Source organism: Archocentrus centrarchus, chromosome 21 (assembly GCF_007364275.1).
Source record: "Archocentrus centrarchus isolate MPI-CPG fArcCen1 chromosome 21, fArcCen1, whole genome shotgun sequence".
Lineage (NCBI taxonomy): Eukaryota > Metazoa > Chordata > Actinopteri > Cichliformes > Cichlidae > Archocentrus > Archocentrus centrarchus.
Window position 1 is genome coordinate 8,267,444 of NC_044366.1, and position 21,209 is coordinate 8,288,652.

A 21,209-nucleotide genomic window follows, 5' to 3' on the forward strand; every position below is an offset into this window, starting at 1 on the left:
AGATACAATGTGGTGAATAAAGGGAGGTGCTTGTTCAGCAGGTGTGTTGCTGTCATCAAATTCAAAATAAGCTAATAGTTTTCGTGAAATAGTAAAATGTCTCATTTTAAATATTTGACATGTTTTACATGTTCTATTGTGATTAAAATATGGGTTCGTGAGATTTTATGAGATTGCATTCTGTTTTTTTTTTTTTTTATTTATTTATTTTATTGCACAGCAACCTGACTGTTTTGGAACTGGTGTTGTGTGATTGATTACAACCCTTTTACAAATGGCAGCTAGGTGTGATGCAGATGTTTATTATACTTTCAGTTTTGAACCAAATGACTTTTTTTTTAGTTTTTCCAGCACCCTAAACATAAAGGATGTCTTTATAAAGGTCATATCTGTCCCACTTGGCAAAGTATTCCTATTAATAAACCAATGGATGTTTTCTTGTTTGCTGCCATCCACACCAACGACCTCATGAGTCATGAGGTTTCAACCATAGTTTCCTTGTTAACTAGTTTCAGAAGGCACAGAAGTCCCATTTGGCGCCCAACAGCGTCCTCCCATTGTACCCCTGTAACCTTGTCAAGCATACTGAAGTAGAGGTAATGTTTCTGTGAGGAAATTAAATGGGCTGCTGAAGTCACTCGAGTGGAGGTATCTAACCATTTCCTTTGTTTGATGGCAATGTTCACAGTGTTTACAGAAAGGAAATAAGTTGGGCTTTAGTGTGTAGATGGTGATATCATGATACACTCAGTGCTTTCTTGTTTTTGTGGGACAGTCTGAAGCAGGGTTATTATAGTTAACGAAAACGAACGAAATAACGAAAACTGAAATTGAAAAAACATTGTCGTTAACTGAAATAAATAAAAACTAAAATTAAAAGGAAGAAACGACAACTAACTAAAACTGAATTGTGAGTTTACAAAACTAACTAAAACTAACTGAAATTATAGATATTGTTATTTTTTCAAAAGTCTTGTGGATTGATATGAAATCATTTTTTTCCTCTCTCCGAGTTTAAGCTCGGAACGCCGTCGGGCAAATGGGTGCGCATGTGCGTGCGTGCGCACACTGCGCTGCTCCTCAGAGAGTCCCATGTGGTTTTTTTTTTTTTTTTTACTATGATAGCACAGATAGCAGCGAGTGTCTTGTTGTGGATGATGTTGTGGATGATGTACGGAACACTTCTTAGTCAGGAAAAAAAACACCAACATCAAAGTAGACCTGAGAAGCGCACACAAGGCAGCTACGGAAACCGCTCTCATCCTACAAGGCAACCTGGCCTGCACCTCCAGAGAAACGTGACTACTCGTCGGGTCAACACAGCCCACAGCGTTGTGTTTAGTCCTTGTGCGTTTCCGGCTACTTTATCAGTCAGATAATAACAATCAGGACTAATAATCAAAGCATCAATATAAGGACTCACAAATGTCAGCAAATTCCTGGAGGGAGCTGCTGAAACTATGGGAATGGACGTGAAGGAATGAAGAAAGTGAAAAAACAGGGACAAATATGTTTGCACCCTAAAAACTGAGCACAAAGAGCGAGGACCAAAGAACCCCCAGCACACAACCACAAAGTAATTAACACACGCAATCCAGCTATACATGCATAAATGCGGACATGAGGTCGGACACTTCCGTAGGCTACAGAGGCCGCAAAGACCCTGCAAGTCTAATCAGCGAGCATCTAACCAAGCTAGCTCCAAAACAGAAGCAGCATCAGGTGGAGAGAACATCAGGATGCAGCTGGATTTGAGCTTTGACTCCTTCAAGGAGTTTGTTTTTGTCAAACACCACATGTAGCTGTTGTTAATCTGCTGCACTGAGGCTGAACTTTATTGGGAGTTTATTGTAGAATTTATCGAGTTTTGGAGTTCATATTGTTAGCAGTTTCTCCCTGTTGATGTTCATGTGTGTCGTTAATATTACACACATTTAGCATGTAGTTCTGCTGTCTGTGAACAGTTGGTTGCTGAATTTATTTCTTTAAAGGGTATCTTTAAAGCGTACCTGATTAAGTATGAAAATACTAAAACTAATACTGAAACTAACTAAAACTAAGCATAAAACCAAAAATAAAAACTAATAAAAACGAGCAAAACCACTCTGAAAACTAATTAAAACTAACTGAATTAGAGAAAAAAAAGTAAAAACTAACTAAAACTAAACTATAATGTAAAATCCAAACTATTATAACCCTGGTCTGAAGTTGCCTTTATATGTACAACACATTTTCCAGGCCAGAAAACCAGTTTGTGTTTGAATTAAATGCTATATATATATATTGCAAAGAAAAGACAGTTTGAACTCTTACATGAGGGCTCACCACTCTTTAGTCTTCAGGCCACTTTTCTGTCATGAAAGTTTTGTGGCTCTCCAGAGACACACAACTTTGGAGAGGCTTCCGTTTACTTTCCCCGTCATGATATAAACAGAACTGCTCTCATGAATTGCAGCGGAGACATTTTGCACACCAACAACAGAGTGGCTGCAAAAGGAAGGAGCCGGGAGGTTAGAGATCTGTGGATTGTATTTCAAAGATCTACAGTGCAATCGATCTACAGTGGATGAAAATTACAGCCACACACAACCTTCAGCATTTGTTACTGAGTATGATGTGTGGTGCTTGGGTGAGCGCAAGCATCTGTCTGCGGTAAATTGCTCTGCTAGGAAGAGAACATACATGCGTCAGCCACAACATTAAAACCACCTGCCTAATGTTGTGCAGGTTCCCCTTGTTCCCATCATTTTTTGGGACATGGACAGGAAACCTCTGGGGGTATTTGGCACTGGGATGTTGGCAGCACACCTGGTTTCCCGTGGATCAGGCTTTTTCTGGTGCATTCCACAAATTTTTGATTGGACTGGGATCTGGGGACTGTGGAATCTGTATCAAAGTGTTCCTTGTGTTGTTTCTGTCCTGCTGGGGTTAATCTGCTGTAACAATTTTATAAGCTTATAAGTGTAATGTACATCTATTGTTGAAATTAGCATGAAAAGTTAGTTAATGTCACTGATATTTGTGCCCTTTTCTCTTGTGTTATTTTCATTTGTCTACAAGGGGCTGGATCAAGAAAGCTTTAGTTTTCAACTTGGAAATAAGAAAAGAAAAGAAAAGAAAAGATGGGACAATGAAATGTCTCCTAATGATGTATCAGTAGCTGAGCTACTGTAGATGGAAGAGATAGGTAAGCTGAGTGGCTTTGTTTGCCTTTTCAAATCTAGCAATAGTGCAGGCCATCAAGAAAGACATATCTGAGAGCATTATCAGATTTCTTGTAAAAAAAATTTTTAATGCAAATGGATACTTAACAGGTGGGATTTGAGAGCTTATTCAAGTTCAAATGAAGACATAAATGCTTAAACCCTTCAGTTCACTTCAGCTGCACGCATAGTGACTGATGAAATTGATCACTTAACTTTGTGCTGAATTAATATAGCTGTTATTAGTCACCATTTCAGAGGAGAATGGAAATGCTAAAGCATTACCGTGAAGAATCTAAAATGAGCAAACTGAGGATGAAGGTGCTTCTAATGATTTAAAAAACAGCTTTTCTAAGCATTTCATAATTGTAGGGAAGTATTTCATTTATTCCTTTTAATTCTATAATTTGGATTTAGTTTCTTCACCTCAGTCATGCTAACACTACAAAAGTGGATTACTGGCATTTTGCATGACAACATAGACTCACAGTCCACTTTATTAGTTACACTTGTTCAACTGCTGATTAACAAAAAATATCTAATTGGCCAATCTCTGAATGTGCAAAACGTCAAACCTTGAGCTACAGCAACAGAAGAACCCACTGGATTCCACTCCTGTGAGCTAAGAACAGGAAACTAAGGCTACAAGTCACACATGCATACGCAGATTAAAAACTGAAAAATGTTGCCTGGTCTAATGAGTTTCAATTTCTACTGTGATACTGGGATGGTAGGGTCAGAATTAGAATTTGAAGTAAGCGTCACAAAAACATGACTCCATCCTCCCCTGTATCAACGGTTCAGGCAGCTGGTGGTGTAATGGTGTGGGGAATAGTTTCTTGGCACACTTTGGGCCTCTTAGTACAAATTGAACACAGTTTAAATGGCACAGGCACACCGAACCCATCTTCTGATGGCTGCTTTGTCACGGTGCGTGAGCGGACCGTGTGGCATGTGTGTGTGGAGGTTAGGACTCAGAAGCAGGACTCAGAAGACGGCAGGTATGAATGATGAAAAGTGAGCATTTATTGAGGCTGAACATGAAGTGGCAAACAGACCAAGATGAATGAACAAAGTGAAAAATAAGCCTAAACTGGGAGATAAAACTCGAAACACTAGGAATACAGAGAACCAGGGAGCAGGACACAGAGACAACAACAATCCGACAAGAGACAAGGGGAAGATCATAAATACACAGGGGGATTATTAGGGAACAGGCAACAGGTGGGGAGCACAGTTGAATACAATCACAAAACGAGACAAGGAAGTAAAGCTAAACACAAGAGACAAGAATTAACAAAGTAAAACAGGAAACAACTAGACGGAGACAGGAACGCAGACTAGACACACCGCACAGGCAAACAACAACAAAAACACATGAGACCAGGGACATGATAGAGCGACAAGACAGGGAACAGGGATTCTATATAAATATCTATAACTAACATAACATTAAACAACCTAAGAACTTAAATAAATAAATAAATTAAGAAACACAATGAATCAGAACCATAAGGGTGGAAACACAAAACGCTGGGCATAAGGCCCAGGACCATGACATGCTTCCAGCAGGATAAAGTATCGTGTCATAAAGCTCAAACTGTGCATTCACTGCACTCAAATGGCCTCCACAGTCACCAGATCTCAGTCCAGCAGAGCACCTTTGGGATGTGGTGGAATGGGAGATTCACATCATGGTTGTGCAGCCAACAAATCTGCAGCAACTGAGGAATGTTTCCAGCACCTTGATGACTCTATGCCACAAAGAATTAAGGGACTTCTGAAAGCACAAACAGGTCCAACCCAGTACTAGTGAGGCGTACCTAATAAAATAGCCACTGAATGTATAGTTTATAATAAAGTAATGTTAGTGTGGCTTTAAAAACAAAAACACAGCACTAGTGATATCAGAGTGTATGCCAGTTCTATTAACATGTTCAACTTAGACCCCAGCACACAGGTTTCTAACTATTCCATGTTAATTTATTATTAAGATTTTTAATATCTGAACAACACTGCAAGCAAAACACTTTTGGGCAAATGTTTCCCAACTTTGAGCATGATCCCCCTGACCTCAACCCACTCACTGTCCTTGGTCATTAAATAATAAAAACTGCACAGTACATATTTGTTAATGTCATAGTATCTGCGCTCACGTGTGGATATTGCGGTTGAACCTCCTCAGGTTACTTTTCTCCTCCATAAATTATTCACCAGAGAGATTTAACTCTTTAATAAGGTCATTTAGAGTGGGCGGAGAAGTTGATGTCTGATAGTGAGTCCTTGACAACCTCACACACATATTTGAGTTTGTATTCCTGTGTTATTTCATTGTAATGCATGTGGGTCTCTAGTTTGTTTCACTGTGTTTTCCAGTTAGCTTGTTAGCATTGGTTTGTGACTTCTTTGCTGAATCGGTATTAATTGATGCAGTAAATAACTAGAGATCCTCTTGTGATCGGATAACAGCAGCTGCAACACCAATGATTTCTTCGACCACTCCATTTTAAAATGTTCATATACCATAAAAAGATCCCATATACCCAGCTCTGACCATAGCCATCTTCTTCTTCTACTTGATTTAAATTAACAACTGTCTGTAGGGCTACTTTTTACTATGATAATGAGCCCACTCTCACAAGGTGAAAACCAGACCAATAGCACTGTTGCTTCTATTAAAAACACACACACACACACACACCCTCAACTGTTTCATTTTTAATGCAAGTGGAAGGATGCTGCTACATCAAAGATATCTGCCTGAACACCATGTTTCTCAGCATTAGATCACTTAGTGAGAAACGATGATCAGATGTTAATTAAAGTAACAAAGAAGGGATTTTATTCTTTTATTTTCTGTAACAGTAAATAAATGGGCTGTAGAATGAATAAAAAGCAAGAAGCTAAAATGGAACAGATATCATATCAATTACCAGTGGAGCCACAAACATCACTTGAGTTGCTTGTGCAGGCACAAGCTGCACACCCACAAAAGTGCTTTTAATCATTTTGACTGATTAAAGCTCTGCTCAGGTTGAAGGTGCTTAGATCTATGAGAGGAACTGTGTATATGTATATCAGTGATGTATTTGCCCTAAACTAGTGTAACCTAGGGGATTCACAGGAAAAAAAAATGGGCCTAAGTGCTTGTTGATTTTTTTTTCTTCAAAGTTGCTGCTGTGTCTCCGTTACATGCAAGGTATCTGTTTGCAGTGGTGCATAATGCACTGAGCTTTGGCATTAGTGAGACGGGTCTATCATATCCAACTTGATTTATTTCAATATGCAGCGTTGCAGTTCTGAAAGAGGTGTTTTTAACCCAAGCAACAACCTTTTCCTCAACCTAACCAAGTAATATCTAATTCTTAAACTTAAGCAAATAGTCTTTAGTGTCTAAACCCAACCAGCCAATGAAAGCTAAAAGTGAATGAAGAAAAAAAAATCTGTGAGTGAACAAAGTGCAAAACACAAAAGTCCAAATAGGATGCATATAATGGGATATAAATCTGTCACTATTCCAGACTAATGCAGAAGTTGTAGGTCTATAAAACAAGACTGTTACCTCTCTGTGGCCAATACTGCCCCATCAAAGAGCCAAAAATACCTTGTGTGTAACAGCGGTGGCACTGGGATAACTTTCTAGACAAGGTTTTCAAAGGTTTCCTGAATAGCAACAATGACCGGCACATCCACAAAAGTGGATGCAGAAGATTTTCATGGTATTGTAAGGCTATAAATGACTTTAGAGTGAAGACAGCATAAAGGTTTACGCAAACATGACAAATTGACTTGAGGATTCGGCCTTCCTCCTTTAAGACCTCCAAGGTCTTTTATACCTGTGACAAAGCAGGCCTGGACTCAAGTAAGTCTTAAATCACTACTTGGCCTTGGCTACTTTAAGACTTGAATCTCAGAAAGCAAAAACTTCACAGTCCTAATTAAATAAAGAAAATAATAGCAAGCAGGCCTTGCATAACACCACACCTGGAATATTGACTTATTCGGCAGGGTTGCAGTACTAACTACTGAGACAGGAAAAAAATATTTTTCAACACTCAAAATTTTAAATTCTGATTTACCTTAAAAAACATGAAACTTGGTCTTAAAGTGTGCACTTGAACCGCACTTGACTTCCACTTGTACCAGATCATCTGGGTCTTTTGTTGAATGCGACCTAGATTAGATTAAGACTTGATTGGATTTCTCTGGAACAAATAGATGCTCGACCAGCTGTCTGCTATCAAATCGACTTTCTGGACTATGGATTTGGATCTTTCTTGAATCACTTGAGACTTGAGCTGGACCCAAAGTGTTTTATTTAAATGTTTTCAACTTCACTTGGTCTTTTAGGCTTTTTAAAAGACTTTTAGGTCTTTTATGTCCAGTCAATGGATTTGTGTGAAAAAAGATCTCGATGAGACTTAATTGCCACATTTATCAGTAATTACTGAGTATAAAATTATTTTCTTTATATGAGCAGGAGGCATTTCTTTTGTTTATACTTTACTAAATACAGGCTCTTTTTTCTCATATGTTTCACATTTCAGTAAATGACACACGGGCTTGAACCAAGTGCATTCATTATGACTCAGCATGGTGCACTAAGCCATGCGTATATTAATGTTGGATTCATGATTCAAAAACTTCAAATATACAAAAGCATTTTGCACTATTTTCATCTCATAAGAAACACAAGTGCAAATCCCAAGTGTATTAGACACATTAAGCAGTCATTTTATTGAACTTTTCTTCACGGGCATAGATATTTTTTTTTAAAAATCAGTCAACAGAAGTCACTCCAACAGAAAATTAGACATTTCATAGGAAGCATCGCTCTTTTTTTCCCAAGAACTTTTGGCACAAGCAACAAGAGAAGATCGTGTCGGGAAAGCGTGGGCGTGTTTTAAAGTATGTTGCTGACAGGCAGGTTACAGGTCAATGAATCTATAAAGGAAAGAGAGCATTCAAAAATATCAATGAGGAAACAGATTGCACGGCACACTCTACCACACTTGGAGATCATAAATCGATCGAAACCTAAGGTTCATGATACACAAACTCTGCTTTAGGCTATGGCAACATTTGGCAGCGGTGTGTGTTGGCTAACTTAACCCAATGCTTTATGTTCTCTGTGTAGTTCGAATTGTGAGTTTTCCACTGTGAATTTGAAAATCTTTGCTGTTGTTTTCAATGTTTGTTTTTTATGTTTCCTTAATGCATGATGGAAGCTGCAAAACACAACGTCATCAAAGCCCCCTGAAATTGGGGGCTCGACGCCTGCAAGTGAAGCTGCAGATCTGACATACGAGTCAGGATGTCTTCTGGAAGCCGGGGAAGGAAATGAAAACAATTCTATTCTTTATTCTGTAGCTTTAGCATATACATTATTCATAAATTGTATATTTAAAATATAATCCACACATCTGTTAAAGTGGCTACATTAAATCACAAAATTTTACATCTGACAGAAATAAATGTCTTGACTTGTTATCTTGGTTGTGTTACAAAGACAATACAATCTCACATTGTATATAGTGTGTATATTTATGGTATACTGCAAACACACACACACACACACACACACACACACACACACACACACACACACACACACACACACAGACTTCATTTCCCTGGGTTCCCTAACAGAGGTCTAAACTTTTTCTCCTGCTGTATCCTCATCATTCGAGTTTCTGTTGATGTGTTGATGTGAAGTATGAGGTGATGTCTATGGTTTCCAAAAATAGTAAAATTCTTGTTAGTGTATGTGTTTGTGTGCATGTGTGTGTGTGTTTGTGTGTGTAATAACATCAGCATCACATCCAAAATTCTTTGCAAGCAATTTTTCTCAATAAAGAGATTTTTGTGTTTACAGTGTCTTTTTAGCCGTGCCTGTTGTGGTCCAGACCCGATCCAGGTGACCTTTGTGCTCTGTAAACCAAAGAAATTATTTAAATGCATGTACAAGGTACAAATAAACAGGAGCTGTAAAGGCTTTGCTCTGGTGCAGAGACAACAAAGCCTCACTGAAGTAGGATCTGGTTTTAAGTCTCATTCATTTCCTCTTCTGGGTCCATCCTATAGTGATTCCTGTCCTTTACAAGTGTTTTACCCAAACACTGACACTCAGGAGAAGAGATTCTTTGGTCACTGAAGGTGAGAATGGTGTGACAGAAAGCACCTCTTGTCTTGAGTCTTGAGAACTCCCTCTTTCCCTACACGATCCCCTCACTGCGCTTGCTCCTCCACACCACCAAGGCTGTCATGAGGAGGGTGACCAGGATGGGCACGACAATAAATGGACCCAGGATGCGGTTGGGAGGGTCCATGGGAAGCCGTCCTGATAGAGAGCAGTCGTGAAAGTAGTGCCTGTGGACCCGGATGAAGAACTCGTCCACCAGCCGGTTGGGCCAGAAGCAGTCCATCTTCAGTGCCACTAGGTACGTGCAGTTTGTCAACTCGCCGTAGAGTCTGCATGATAGTGACACAAAAGAGAAGGGCAGCAAAGTGAGAAACAGCGTCGGTACACTTCCTTCGATCATGAACTTCAGGCAAAAGCAGATCCCAGTTAACCACAGCCATGCTGGCTCAGTTTCCTTTCTAAATATTCATTTAGCTAACAGACGCTGTCTCCAGCTGGGTTTCTATGAAGAATAAGAAGAAAAAATATAAAATCAAACTGTTATGTGAGAATATTTCTTAATAAACAAATGGTATAACTTTATTTACTTTTATGATTGACTATTTACTATATAATTTACTTATGTGATTAAGTTTAATTTAATATGGTTGATTTACGCCAATATGTTTCATGTGAAATCATCTGTTGTGTCTTCATATTTATGTAAGAGCTGGGGACATCCGAGGACAGCGATGCCCTTACTGAGGAGCCAGGATGTCGATCCTTAGAGACGAGATTGCTAGACAGCCTAGACTGATAGTTATGGATGTTTTTATACAGTAGTGAATCTGGGACATTTCTAGGATAGAAGGAAGTTGTCACAGCAAGTACAAACCTGCTCTGTCTCTTTGTGCAAGCGACCCTATTCCTCCGTTGTGCCCCCGGCCTCCCCGTGTCTTTGTGTAAATAAAGGAGAATATTAAAATTGAAAACTTAACAGCACTGTTATTGTGTGGGCTGCTCCGATTCCAAATCCATTATGCTTCTGAGACCACCTTCCACGCTGTGGGGAATTGCTACAGATGCGACATGATATTTTCTCTGCTAATTTATTTATTTTTAACAAGATAACCTTAAGTCCAACAAGCTAACGCAATTATCTGATGAACCCCCCCCCCCAAAAGTGTGTGTAATTAATCTACAAATTATTTGTGCTGCTAGTGATAAATAAGCTATCAGACTTTTTCCTTATTGATCTTTTAAAGTTTCACTAAAGGCACGTAGGAGCTATGAAAAAGCCAAACTCTGTGGCATTATCTCGTGGAGTAACTTTTTCACTGATATGGCAAACAAATTCTGATATTCATGTTTGCACATTTAGCAACCGTGAAGCAACATTAGCATTCACCGAGCGTCACATTTCAGGCCACCATATGTTTTCATTCTCTGTTTAGCTCTTTCTTTTCACCACCTCCTGAGGGAAATATGTGGAAGCTTAATGTTCCACTGTGCTCACTAACTAGTCGCTAACTGTTATTGCCATTTCATGCTGAGCGGGAAGCGTGCAGCAGCTCTATCTGAGGCTTTTACTGTCTGCTGCGGCAAGAAATTTGGTTAATGAGACCTCTGAGACTAAACTAAAAGAGTAAGGTTGCAGACCATAAAACAAGAAGGAGTCTCAAACGCTCTACAGCTCTGAAGGGGATTATAAGGTTAGATGATAATTCCCTGTGGATGGATCACTACTTTTGACCAGTGTGTCAAGTAGTAAAAATGTACTCTGTGATTTTAATATGTTAGTTTAATGTTAGACCACTTTGGGCGATGCACCCCAACCAAGGTCTTTCTTTGTGGAATGTTTGTAGATGTAAATAGCTCAGGGCAGCTTGGCATGGCACCAGCACTACTGCTTTAGGTAGTCAGTTCACTTTGTCTGGGTGTGTACCTCCTTCCTCTACTGTTTCCTTGAAGTCCAACAAATCATTTGTGCAGAGAAAAAAGAAAAAGGAAAAAGAGAACTGCTGCTGGTCTAATGAGCGCTGGGGTTTAAAGGGGTGCATATGAGTCGCTTACTGAAAGAAGGTATAACAGAGTCGAAGCAGGGACAGTAAACACAAAGAGATGCAGGTGGTTACCAGTTCACCTTGTGCCACTGAGGTTAGTGCCATATTAAACCCGCCAGTATGGAGCTTCTGTGAGTGCGTGTATTTGCATGTACGCAATTCACAGAAGCTGCTAAATGTAGCTCTCGGTGTAATTTCTGTTAGGCACCATTTCAGTTGATCATAAAACCTTATGCAACAGAGAAAAGAGTGAATCAGCCTGTGTGTCAGGAGGCCATTTAGCTGCTATACACACTGCACTTTGAAAGGAAATGGTATACTATTTCAGTTTCAGCACTATCTAAACTCAGCGTACAGGCTGTGACATTTCATACCGTTCTAATAGTGCAAGTACAAGGCAGGTTTTACAAGGCAGTTTGAATATATTTGCCTGTACAGTATTATGCTTCTACTGCACATTAAATGTTTTCCAACTGAAAAGAAAAAAAGACCAAATGGGCAGAATGGGCCAAAAAACAAAGACAAATATGGCACAGTCATGAGTAGTGTGCAAAATCAAATTGCTTGAAAAATTAAGCCAATGTAGGCATGTCCCTAAATGCTCTGCAGTGTAGTGGTTTACATATTTGCCTAACAAGTGAAAGATCCCTAGTTCAGTTCTGGAAGGACACAAACTCCTTAGGTGCTGCATCTGGTATAAAAAAAAACGCTGCATGGAACGACCTGCTGTGGTGACCCCCTGTGAATAAGGGAGCAGCTGAAAAGCAGCCTCTCTTTTCTAGTAGGAGAGCTCAAATCTGCAATTCCCCAGATGGCCACTTGAGGCTGATTCCAAAATCAAGTTGAGCCCAAAGTTAAAATATCCCAAATAGCAACAAAATAAACACGTTGTCTGGTTTCAACCGTGTCTCAGGTGTTCAACATCTTTAATGCAATTATCTAGCAAATAATATGGGTTGTCATTCAGTTCACTGCACTAACAGTCAGCCCAAGAAATACTGTGCTCAGTTTTTAAAAAAATATTCAGTGAGTCAAACTATAAGACTAAGTCGACACTAATCAGCAGGCTGCTAACCGAGCTTGCGTTTGCTTTTCATCTGAGTCTAATCACCAAATAGCTTAATTGAATTCTATATCTCAATAAATCCTATTCAGTTTTTCCAAATTATCTTTCTTTATTGCACTGTATAATTAAGGAGTGCAATGGAAAATACTGAGACACGGAGCTGAAGGCTCTGTGCTCCTCAATTAGAGGGAAACACACATTTTAAACGAAACAGGTTTTATTCAACACTGAGATGGAAACTCCAAAATATGTGTAGAACCTTTCTGATTTCAACACAGGGCTTAACCAATGCAAGAGCATCAAGTTTGCTCAGTAAGTAAACGCACAAGTAGTTTGAGGAGAGGAGAGGGTTTATAGAGACGGATTGTCTTATTTAAACAAAGCATTAAGACAGCTTCATGCAAGGCTTCCTATTACAAACAGCAATGAAATGTCTCGCTCTTGCTCTTATTTAAAACCACTTTAGAACTGGTGGTAATCATATGCTAAGCTCCCACAGAAGGCATTGTTCTTTAAAAGTTAAAGCATTCTGTAAAGTCAAATGTGGGGAATTCAGAAAAGGTTGAGAGTGGTCACGTTTTTAATTTGTTTTAGTTTAAGAAAACCAAGACAGGAGCTTTATAAGACATGCCCATCAGTATTAACTGAATTTGTTAATATGCTCACTTAATTTCTGTAACAAAAAAAAAAAAAAAATTAAAACACATTTTTCCAGGGCAAAGAAAACAGCTCAACAACCTGCACCCTCCACAGCACTGCCACAAGCAGAATCCTACAAATATGCATTTGCTTCCTTTGCCAAATGTTATGCAACTTTTTATCCTCCCTACACACCAGTAAGGGGTTTATGTGGAACATTAATGAAGCACGGCGCATCTCGATATTTCACTTTGATCTGCCCTGTGTAGGTGTTGGTGTGTTGGTGTATAAAACAAGGCAGTTGTTTAGTTCATCAGCATCAATTAAAGTATGCATGGTCAAATCTCAAGTGTTGTGAGTGAGAGAGATCATTGATCCAGTCTCACATCTCTTATAAAAAAAAAACAAAAAGGGTGTGAGATTAGGAAAATATGACTACAATAATTTTATAGCTTGCGTTTATGTAACCTGCTTCGGTATACAGCATTTTTTTTTTTTTTTTTTTTTTTTTTTTTTTTTTTTTTTAGCCTGTCATGTCTGGCATCTTTCACAATCGGAATGATGATCCGAATGCACTGATGTACCAAACATATTTGCTTTGACAAGAACAGCTCTATATGTTTCCTATAGGCTCTTCTTGTTAATGTTTGCAATTTTATTTTTATTTATTTATCTTTTATTTAGTTATTCATGCCAAGTCTGACAGGCAACAAGGAAGGGGCAAGAACAAGAGGTGGGGGGGAGAAAAGGGGGGGGGGGGGGGGAGAAAAGGAAGAAAGGAGATAGAAAAAAAATAAAAAAATAAAAAAAATAAAAGGGGTTGATATACTCACACACACACACACACACACACACACACACACATCCATACACACACCCATATGCACCTACATATACACACACACACAAACACACACACACAAGTTTATTGTTTGTAGTAATGTGTGTGTATGCGCCTTTGTCATGCAATGTATTCGATAATGAGGGCGAGAAACTGCAACCATGCCCCCCGCGATCCAGAGGCAGATAGGGAAGGACCCAGGGGACCCAGGCCATCCACAGCACAGGAGCTCAGAAGACTTGGGGCCACACATCCCGATGGCAACCGCGTACACTCCCCAGAAGAGGAAGGAGGGAGGCTACAGACGGAACCCCCACAATCCAGGGGCTAGAGTCCAGAGAGCCAGAGACGACGGGCAGCCCACCCCCCCCGGCAGGCCGGCACCCCCAGCACGAGCCAGGCATGCGGCCCCCGAGGCCCCAAGCGCCCGAGAGCAGCCCGACACCCGGCAGAGCCCACCCACGCGCCAAAGAGGCCCAAGCCACCCCCAGGTCACGGCCGCCAAGGGAGCAGGCCAAAAACCATGCCGAGACATCCGGCCACACATCCCGGGACCCACGGGCACCCACACCCCAGGGGCGGCAGTGACGACCAGTGGGGAGCAGCGTGGAGCGGTAGGGAGGGGTAACTCCCACCCTCCGTGTCCCACCGGTGCCAAGGCTTGGCAAGCCACCAACCCAGGCCCAGCTGTCCACACACACACACTCTCACAAGCACGCACGTACACACACACACACACGTACCAGTCATTCCCTCATGTACACACACGCACATACACACGCACGCACATTCGCATGCACCAGTCACACACTCATGCATACGCACATGTAACATACATGGACACCTAATGTGGGAGAGCGGGTACCAGCACCAAGCCAGCGGCAACCCAGGGAAGCAGCCAACCCAGCCCCGAACAATGAGCCAGTCCCCATCCCAGGCGGGGTGCATGGAACCGGGGTGTGAGAAGGCCCGCCCGCCCCCTCCTCCCACTCAGCGTGTTGGGGGGGTGATGTGAATGTATGTACTGAGAAGAATGTGTATGGTTGTGTGAAAACTACAGTGCTTTTAAAATTGGAGGGACAGATGTAATATGAGCACTGAATAACAGCGCCCATCCACACTGTCCCCCCAAGGCCCTCAATGTCTAAAATGTAAATAAAATTGAGGTGCAGGCAGCAGTGAACAGACAAGTGGGGCCACCTCAGCAGTGCCACCCACTAACCACTGTGTGACACACCTGCCCCCCAAGGCCCTATATGTACTATGATGTGTTGTGAGCTGTATAATGCAATTAAAAAAGGAGGAGTGGGACATCACGCAGCACAGCGAGCAGAGCATACAGCATTTTACATGGTCTTATATCCTAAAACATCCACCAACCAACCATCCCTGAATCATATGCAGGGAACGGCGGAAAAAGGTTCAAGGGCACAAGATGCAGACTGAGAGTCAGGCTGACAAATTCACAGTTTTTAAGTGATGGAGGGCAGCTGAATTAGCAGCCTAATTCAGTCTAATTCAGCTGAATTAGACAGGAGTATGCTGTTTGATCTTTAACTAGTTTGATCTGTTAACAGAAGAGCAGTGTAAATAAATAAAAACCAAGATGATGAATAAATAAAACGAAAACAGAGAAAAGCTGCTCCAGTGACTTGCTGGCTCAGAACTGGTTCTTTTATTCTGCTGACTGATATTTGAAGGGTCGGGTAGGCAAAATGTACAGGTATGAAGGCAGATTGATGGGGCATTTATGAAAAAATAATGACGCACTGCACGGCTATATTTTATGAGGGACTCTGCTGTCATGTTGAGTTATCCACAGTAACTGGAACAACAAACATCATTATCTCTACCATGGAAGTCATGAAAATTAAATATTAGCTGAGGAGACTTGTTGTTGGGGCAGATCTAGATGGATTATTTAAAAAAAAAATGTGAAAAAATATGGCACACAACACAAGCAAAACCTCCTCTCAGACTCACAGCAGGAGGTAAAATAGAGGGGTGATGCTTCCTGCAGAAACCTTTCACAGTCTTTTATTCTCTGTTGGCTTTCAGTATGTGGCTCTCTTTTTTTGTCTGAAAGTAAAATGTCACTTGGGAAACCAAGTTATAGTTACAAAAAAAAAAAAAAATCATTTTTTCCCCCTGTATAATAAGGCACTCCCCATGACCTCTGAGTTATATTATATTTAGGAGTAGTTTATTTTTAGCTGTGTTAAACTGCTCCATGAAATTACAATCAGAGTAGTGAACATCCCCGGAGTCCTGCTGCTGTTAGCTGGTGTTCAGGCCGACTGTAACCATGCGTGAAAAAAAAGTCAGCTCTTTTATTCATTTGTCTGAAGCCAGTCCAGCCGGCAGTAGGTGTGTCGACACAGAGGGAAGAAAAAAAAAATTGATTCTGGCTCAAGTTTGGCTTCAAATCATTTGGCTCGTCATCACTGAGCCAGATGATATATGTGTTAGCCAGTCAAATGTGCAGAAAGGCACATCTCTGGTATTACTTTGTAATGAAAATGCCACATTTTTCCTGCTTAAATTGTAATCATGGTGACAAAAGGTATAACCTAATAACTGCTGGAGAAAATATTATGAAACACTGTGCAGTTTAGTTTTTAGGCCTTTACACTATTACAGGAAACATCAGCCCACACCACTGCAGCGGCATGAAAACAATGACACATCCCTCGTCATGTGAAAAGCAACTTCTTGTGAGCAATTTTATAACCACTAAAGAAAGCTCCTTTCAGCTGCTCACCACAGCAGGGAGCTCCACATATGTGATTTTTTAACACTGGATGCTCTTCCTGACACATTGTGTCTCCTCCAGGGAATGAACTGGGGATCCTTCACTTTTCAGGTGAATGTCTCAACCACTTTGCTATAGAACCACTAATTTTATCAGCTCTACATCATCCAAATACACTCAATGGCCACTTTGTTAGGTACACCTGTTCAACTGCTTGTTACCAAGCATATCTAATCAGCTAATCACATTACAGCTACTCGGTAGACATACAGTAGTTAAGACGACCTGCTCAAGTCCAAACTGAGCATTAGAATGAGGACAGGATGAGAGGATGGGGAACCAGGGTGATTTAAGTGACTGAATATGCCATTGTTGCTGGTGCCAGATTGGCTGGTCTGAGTATTTCAGAAACTGAAACTGCAAAAAACATCTTACAGAGAAAAAAGAAAATCTCCAGTTCTCTGGTGGAAAATGTCATATTTATGCCAGAAATCAGAGGAGAATGGCCTGATTGCTTTGAGCCGACAGGAAAACACTGACTCAAATAACCACTCGTTACAACCAAGGTATGCACAAGACCATCTCTGAACACACAGAGACAGCAGAAGACCACTGATCTCTTCAGTCCACTAACAACAGGACTGGAAAACCGTTGCCTGGTCTGATGAGTCTCAGTTTCTGCTGCAACATTTGGATGGTAGGGTCAGAGTTTGGTGTAAACATGAAAGCATGGATTCATCCTGCCTTGCATCAGTGGTTCAGCCTGGTGGTGTGGGGAATATTTTCTCAGCACACTTTGGGCTCCTTAGTACCAACCGAGCATTGTTTAAACGCCACAGCCTACCTGACTGCTGTTGTTGATCATATCCATCCCTTTACGATCACAGTCTACCCATCTGCTAATGGCTGCTTCCACCTGCCCAGAACCAAAAACCATTCATATACAGTATCTACATCACTCTAAACTATGGTAGTGTTCAGATGTTACCTCTGGGCAAAGAAGTTATTAAACTCATTAATAACCTTATCTCTGTTCATCAGAGTCAGCTTCTTACTAAGTTTTTAATTATTTATATTAAGGGAGAGTTTGTCATCTGTTTCTCTTCCATTTCAGGAAGACAAGTTGGTCATCCAGCAAAGACGCTGTAACTCCTGTTGTGTTCGGAGATCAAACAAAAACAGCATGCTGCACTAAGTTTTTATCACGAGTGCCACGGTCACATCTCACACGATATAAGAGATCCCTTGAAGAAAAGATGGGATGGGAAGCATCCAAGAATTGGAGCTGAAACTGAGGACAGGGAAATTAAAGGCTATTATAATTTTACACACAGATACAAATCTATGAGGACCTGGTGTCCCGCGGCGTTTCATCACTTTAAACTGTAAAATCTGGGCTGTCAACCAAAAAAGAAAACCTCTTCATCAGTCATATTCATTCTCAAAAATATTCCTGCTATAACTGCTTGGAGAAATCACCTGAAGAAAATGGAAGAAAATCCTGCAAAACAAAAAAATAAATAAATAGAAAGAAAGAAACAGGTCAAACTGTCTACAAGGACATCAGACAAAATGGTTTTTTTTCCATACTTTGTTAGTTTGTGAACTGCCAGCATCCTTTTTCCACTGTGCGTGTGTGAAATGTCTTTCCTACATGAGAGGAAAAGTGATAAATATTTAGTGACGTTTGAAAGGTGTGTTTTTGTTCCAATAGTGCAGCGTTTTCTGTTGCTATTGGCACCTAAAATACACACATACCATCACATGGTTTTCACTCAGTTTGTATTTATTTTTCACTTTTCTTCTCTCTCACGCGGTGCATAGATTCAAATCAAACATCATATCATGAGGTGAACAGATGGAGCTTTGAGTGTGTGATGATGTTTATTTTTTGACATGTGTACTTGTGTGTGTAGATATACTTGCTTGCATTTGTGTTTGCACTTGTGTATGTTTTCTACTGAGGATTCAATTTGCTCTTTGAGCTCTGTTTGAGTGAAAGTCCATGAGTTAACATTTGTGTGCGCAAATGTTCTCACTGCACAGAAATATCACTGATAGACCTGGACACACAAACAAACTCAAATGCTACAATGTGGTCATTTCACTCTATAAGGTCAGGCATTTATAAACAGTGACCTCCTGCTGCTGCTGTTCAACACATAGAAAGCCAAAGAATTACCACAAACAAGCACAAAACCTGTTGAAGATGCAAGCGTGCATATACAGTTTGTGGTTCGGGTCCAATTCAAAATCTAGCTAAAGCACACACATATGTAGTATATCTATAGGGATTAAAGAGGATAGTCATTTGTTTTTTTAAGTGACAGTTAATTTCAAGTCCTATATTTCACACAGATATCACCAAACACAGTTTTGTGCAGTCTGGAGCGCAATCTGTGTGCTAATCAATCATTCAGTTGCAGAGAACCTGAGCTTGGAGGAGGACAAAAGACCGCCCCCGGGCTAGTGGGGAATTTTTTATATATATATATATATATATATATATATATATATATATATATATATATATATATTTAAAAAATTAGGATTCTGCACCTGTAAGTTGTGGCTTTGAACATATTAATGTCTTTGTTAAAAAGATCAATGTTCAATTAGTTGTTGAAGTAGTGTTGACACTCAGATTGATTTAATCCACTCCTCAATGGCCTTCTTCAGCTAAATCAATCTGCAGCCATTATTCACAGGCTAGAGAATTGCCTTTGCCTCAAGTTTCCAGCAACTTTGCCTAATAAGTAGTCTTGTGATAGCAGGAAACATCAGGGCTAACACAAAGAGTCAGAAGTCAAATTGGTATTCCAAGCTAAGAGTTGATTTCTCAAATCTGAATCATGACTAGGTTGAGGGTTTCTAGGAGGGCAGTGCATGGCACTAACATGCCTGACTCAAACTGGATTTGCTGTATCCAAAGCACGTTCAGGCAAACCAAAAGTGATCACACTGGTAGAAGATCAATACATCGAGGTTTGTTCACAGAAAGATAGAAACTTCACCACAGATGAAGAATTCATTAAAAAAAATAAATAAATAAGCAAAAGAACTGTGAAAAGATGGTTGTTTTGGAGAGGCCTCAGTTTGGTTTGGCTTGCATCTTTGTAGAAAGGGATTCTAACTTTGCAAGAGCTACTTAAAAACTAAATAAGATCAAGGTGACTGTCAGATTTTCCTCTTTACCTCAAAACTTGTTGAACATTATGGAGGCTCTTAAAGACTGAGGAAACCCAGGCTTTCCTGACATCACAAGAAGGTTTTTGTAACATTGTCAGATTATGCTGGGATTATTAACAAATCTCAAGTGCATTCTATCATTAAATCAAATGGACTTTTCAGTCAAACAGTTAATCCAATATTTATATTATATATTTGCTAGTGAACATGGAAAGAGCTTGAATAGCTATTGCACAAATGCATAGGCGAGTATGGTCTGGACTTTTGGATCCCATTGTATGTACTGTATTGCCCAAACCCTTGGCAGTACAAGATGTTTAAAAAAAGCACACACATACACACACACACACACTCTATCCCCTCCAAGCATGTATTAAAACAAAGAAAAATAAATTTTAATAATAATTGCCCTGCAATAAACTGGTATCCTGCCTCTTACCCTGGGACAGCCTCCAGCCCTCTGCAACCAGCCATCCATCCATTTTATTAAGTGGTTAAGAAAACAGATAGATGGCTGATTGGATGAATAATAATTTGGCCATAAAAATGTCAATAGTCTGGTTCCAGCTCCTTAAAATACACTGTAAAATTCTGTTTTTTTTTTAATTTTTATTTCAACAGTTTCCTACTTCAGTAAAAAAAAAAAAAAAGTCCATTCTCAGAGAAGTTTCTGTATTACCCTTGAGATTAATAATTGTGATTTATATGATTGACTTCTAGATCTGTTTGTGACATCAAAAACCTAAGCTCATGAGTCCTTCAACCTGAAGACTCATGGTTGTCCACACAAAGGTTTGTAATGATGGTTCAGCTTTAGGGAGAGATCAGTCTATTGCATTGAAGCCCAGCACTTTCTTTACCCATCCAAACAACCCCAACTTCATCGCTATGTTGATGCTGTGGATCTACAGTTTCACTTTATGTTCCACTCTTGTCACTCACATAAATCCACAAGGCCCCACTGCCACTATGAAATATGAAAACTATGGACCATAACAAGCTGATTGCACAACTTACCAACTTAATCTTCACAGTGAAGGTACAGTATACAATCCTGTACTTGAGACCACGCTGTAATTTATTTGCAGTAATGATACAATTTGCCCACCAAAAAAAAAAAAAAAACAGAATGAAAAGAAGGGTAAAGACTCCCAATCAAGTCATTGCAATCTAATGTCTTATCTGCTTTTGCCGCAAGAGCAATAAGGTAACAGCGGGTGACGACAATGAGTAAATCAAAGCTTTTCTCATTATAATGAACTTGTAAAGGCAGCTGTATTATTTATGATGTCCTTAGAACACAGATGAAAAACTTTGCAAATGAATCGATGGGAT

General features: G+C 40.0%; 1 protein-coding gene across 2 annotated transcripts in view; it reads right to left on the reverse strand.

Moving 5' to 3' along the window:
* Positions 1-7,964: 7,964 nt before the first annotated feature.
* The window catches only part of ramp1 (receptor activity modifying protein 1), a 64,974-nt gene continuing 51,729 nt past the window's right edge, over positions 7,965-21,209 (reverse strand). For both annotated transcript variants that reach the window (XM_030758386.1, XM_030758385.1), the window contains exon 3: positions 7,965-9,674. In XM_030758386.1, the coding sequence (XP_030614246.1) occupies positions 9,419-9,674 (256 nt within the window). In that variant the 3' untranslated portion in view covers positions 7,965-9,418. The remainder of the gene's footprint in view (positions 9,675-21,209) is intronic.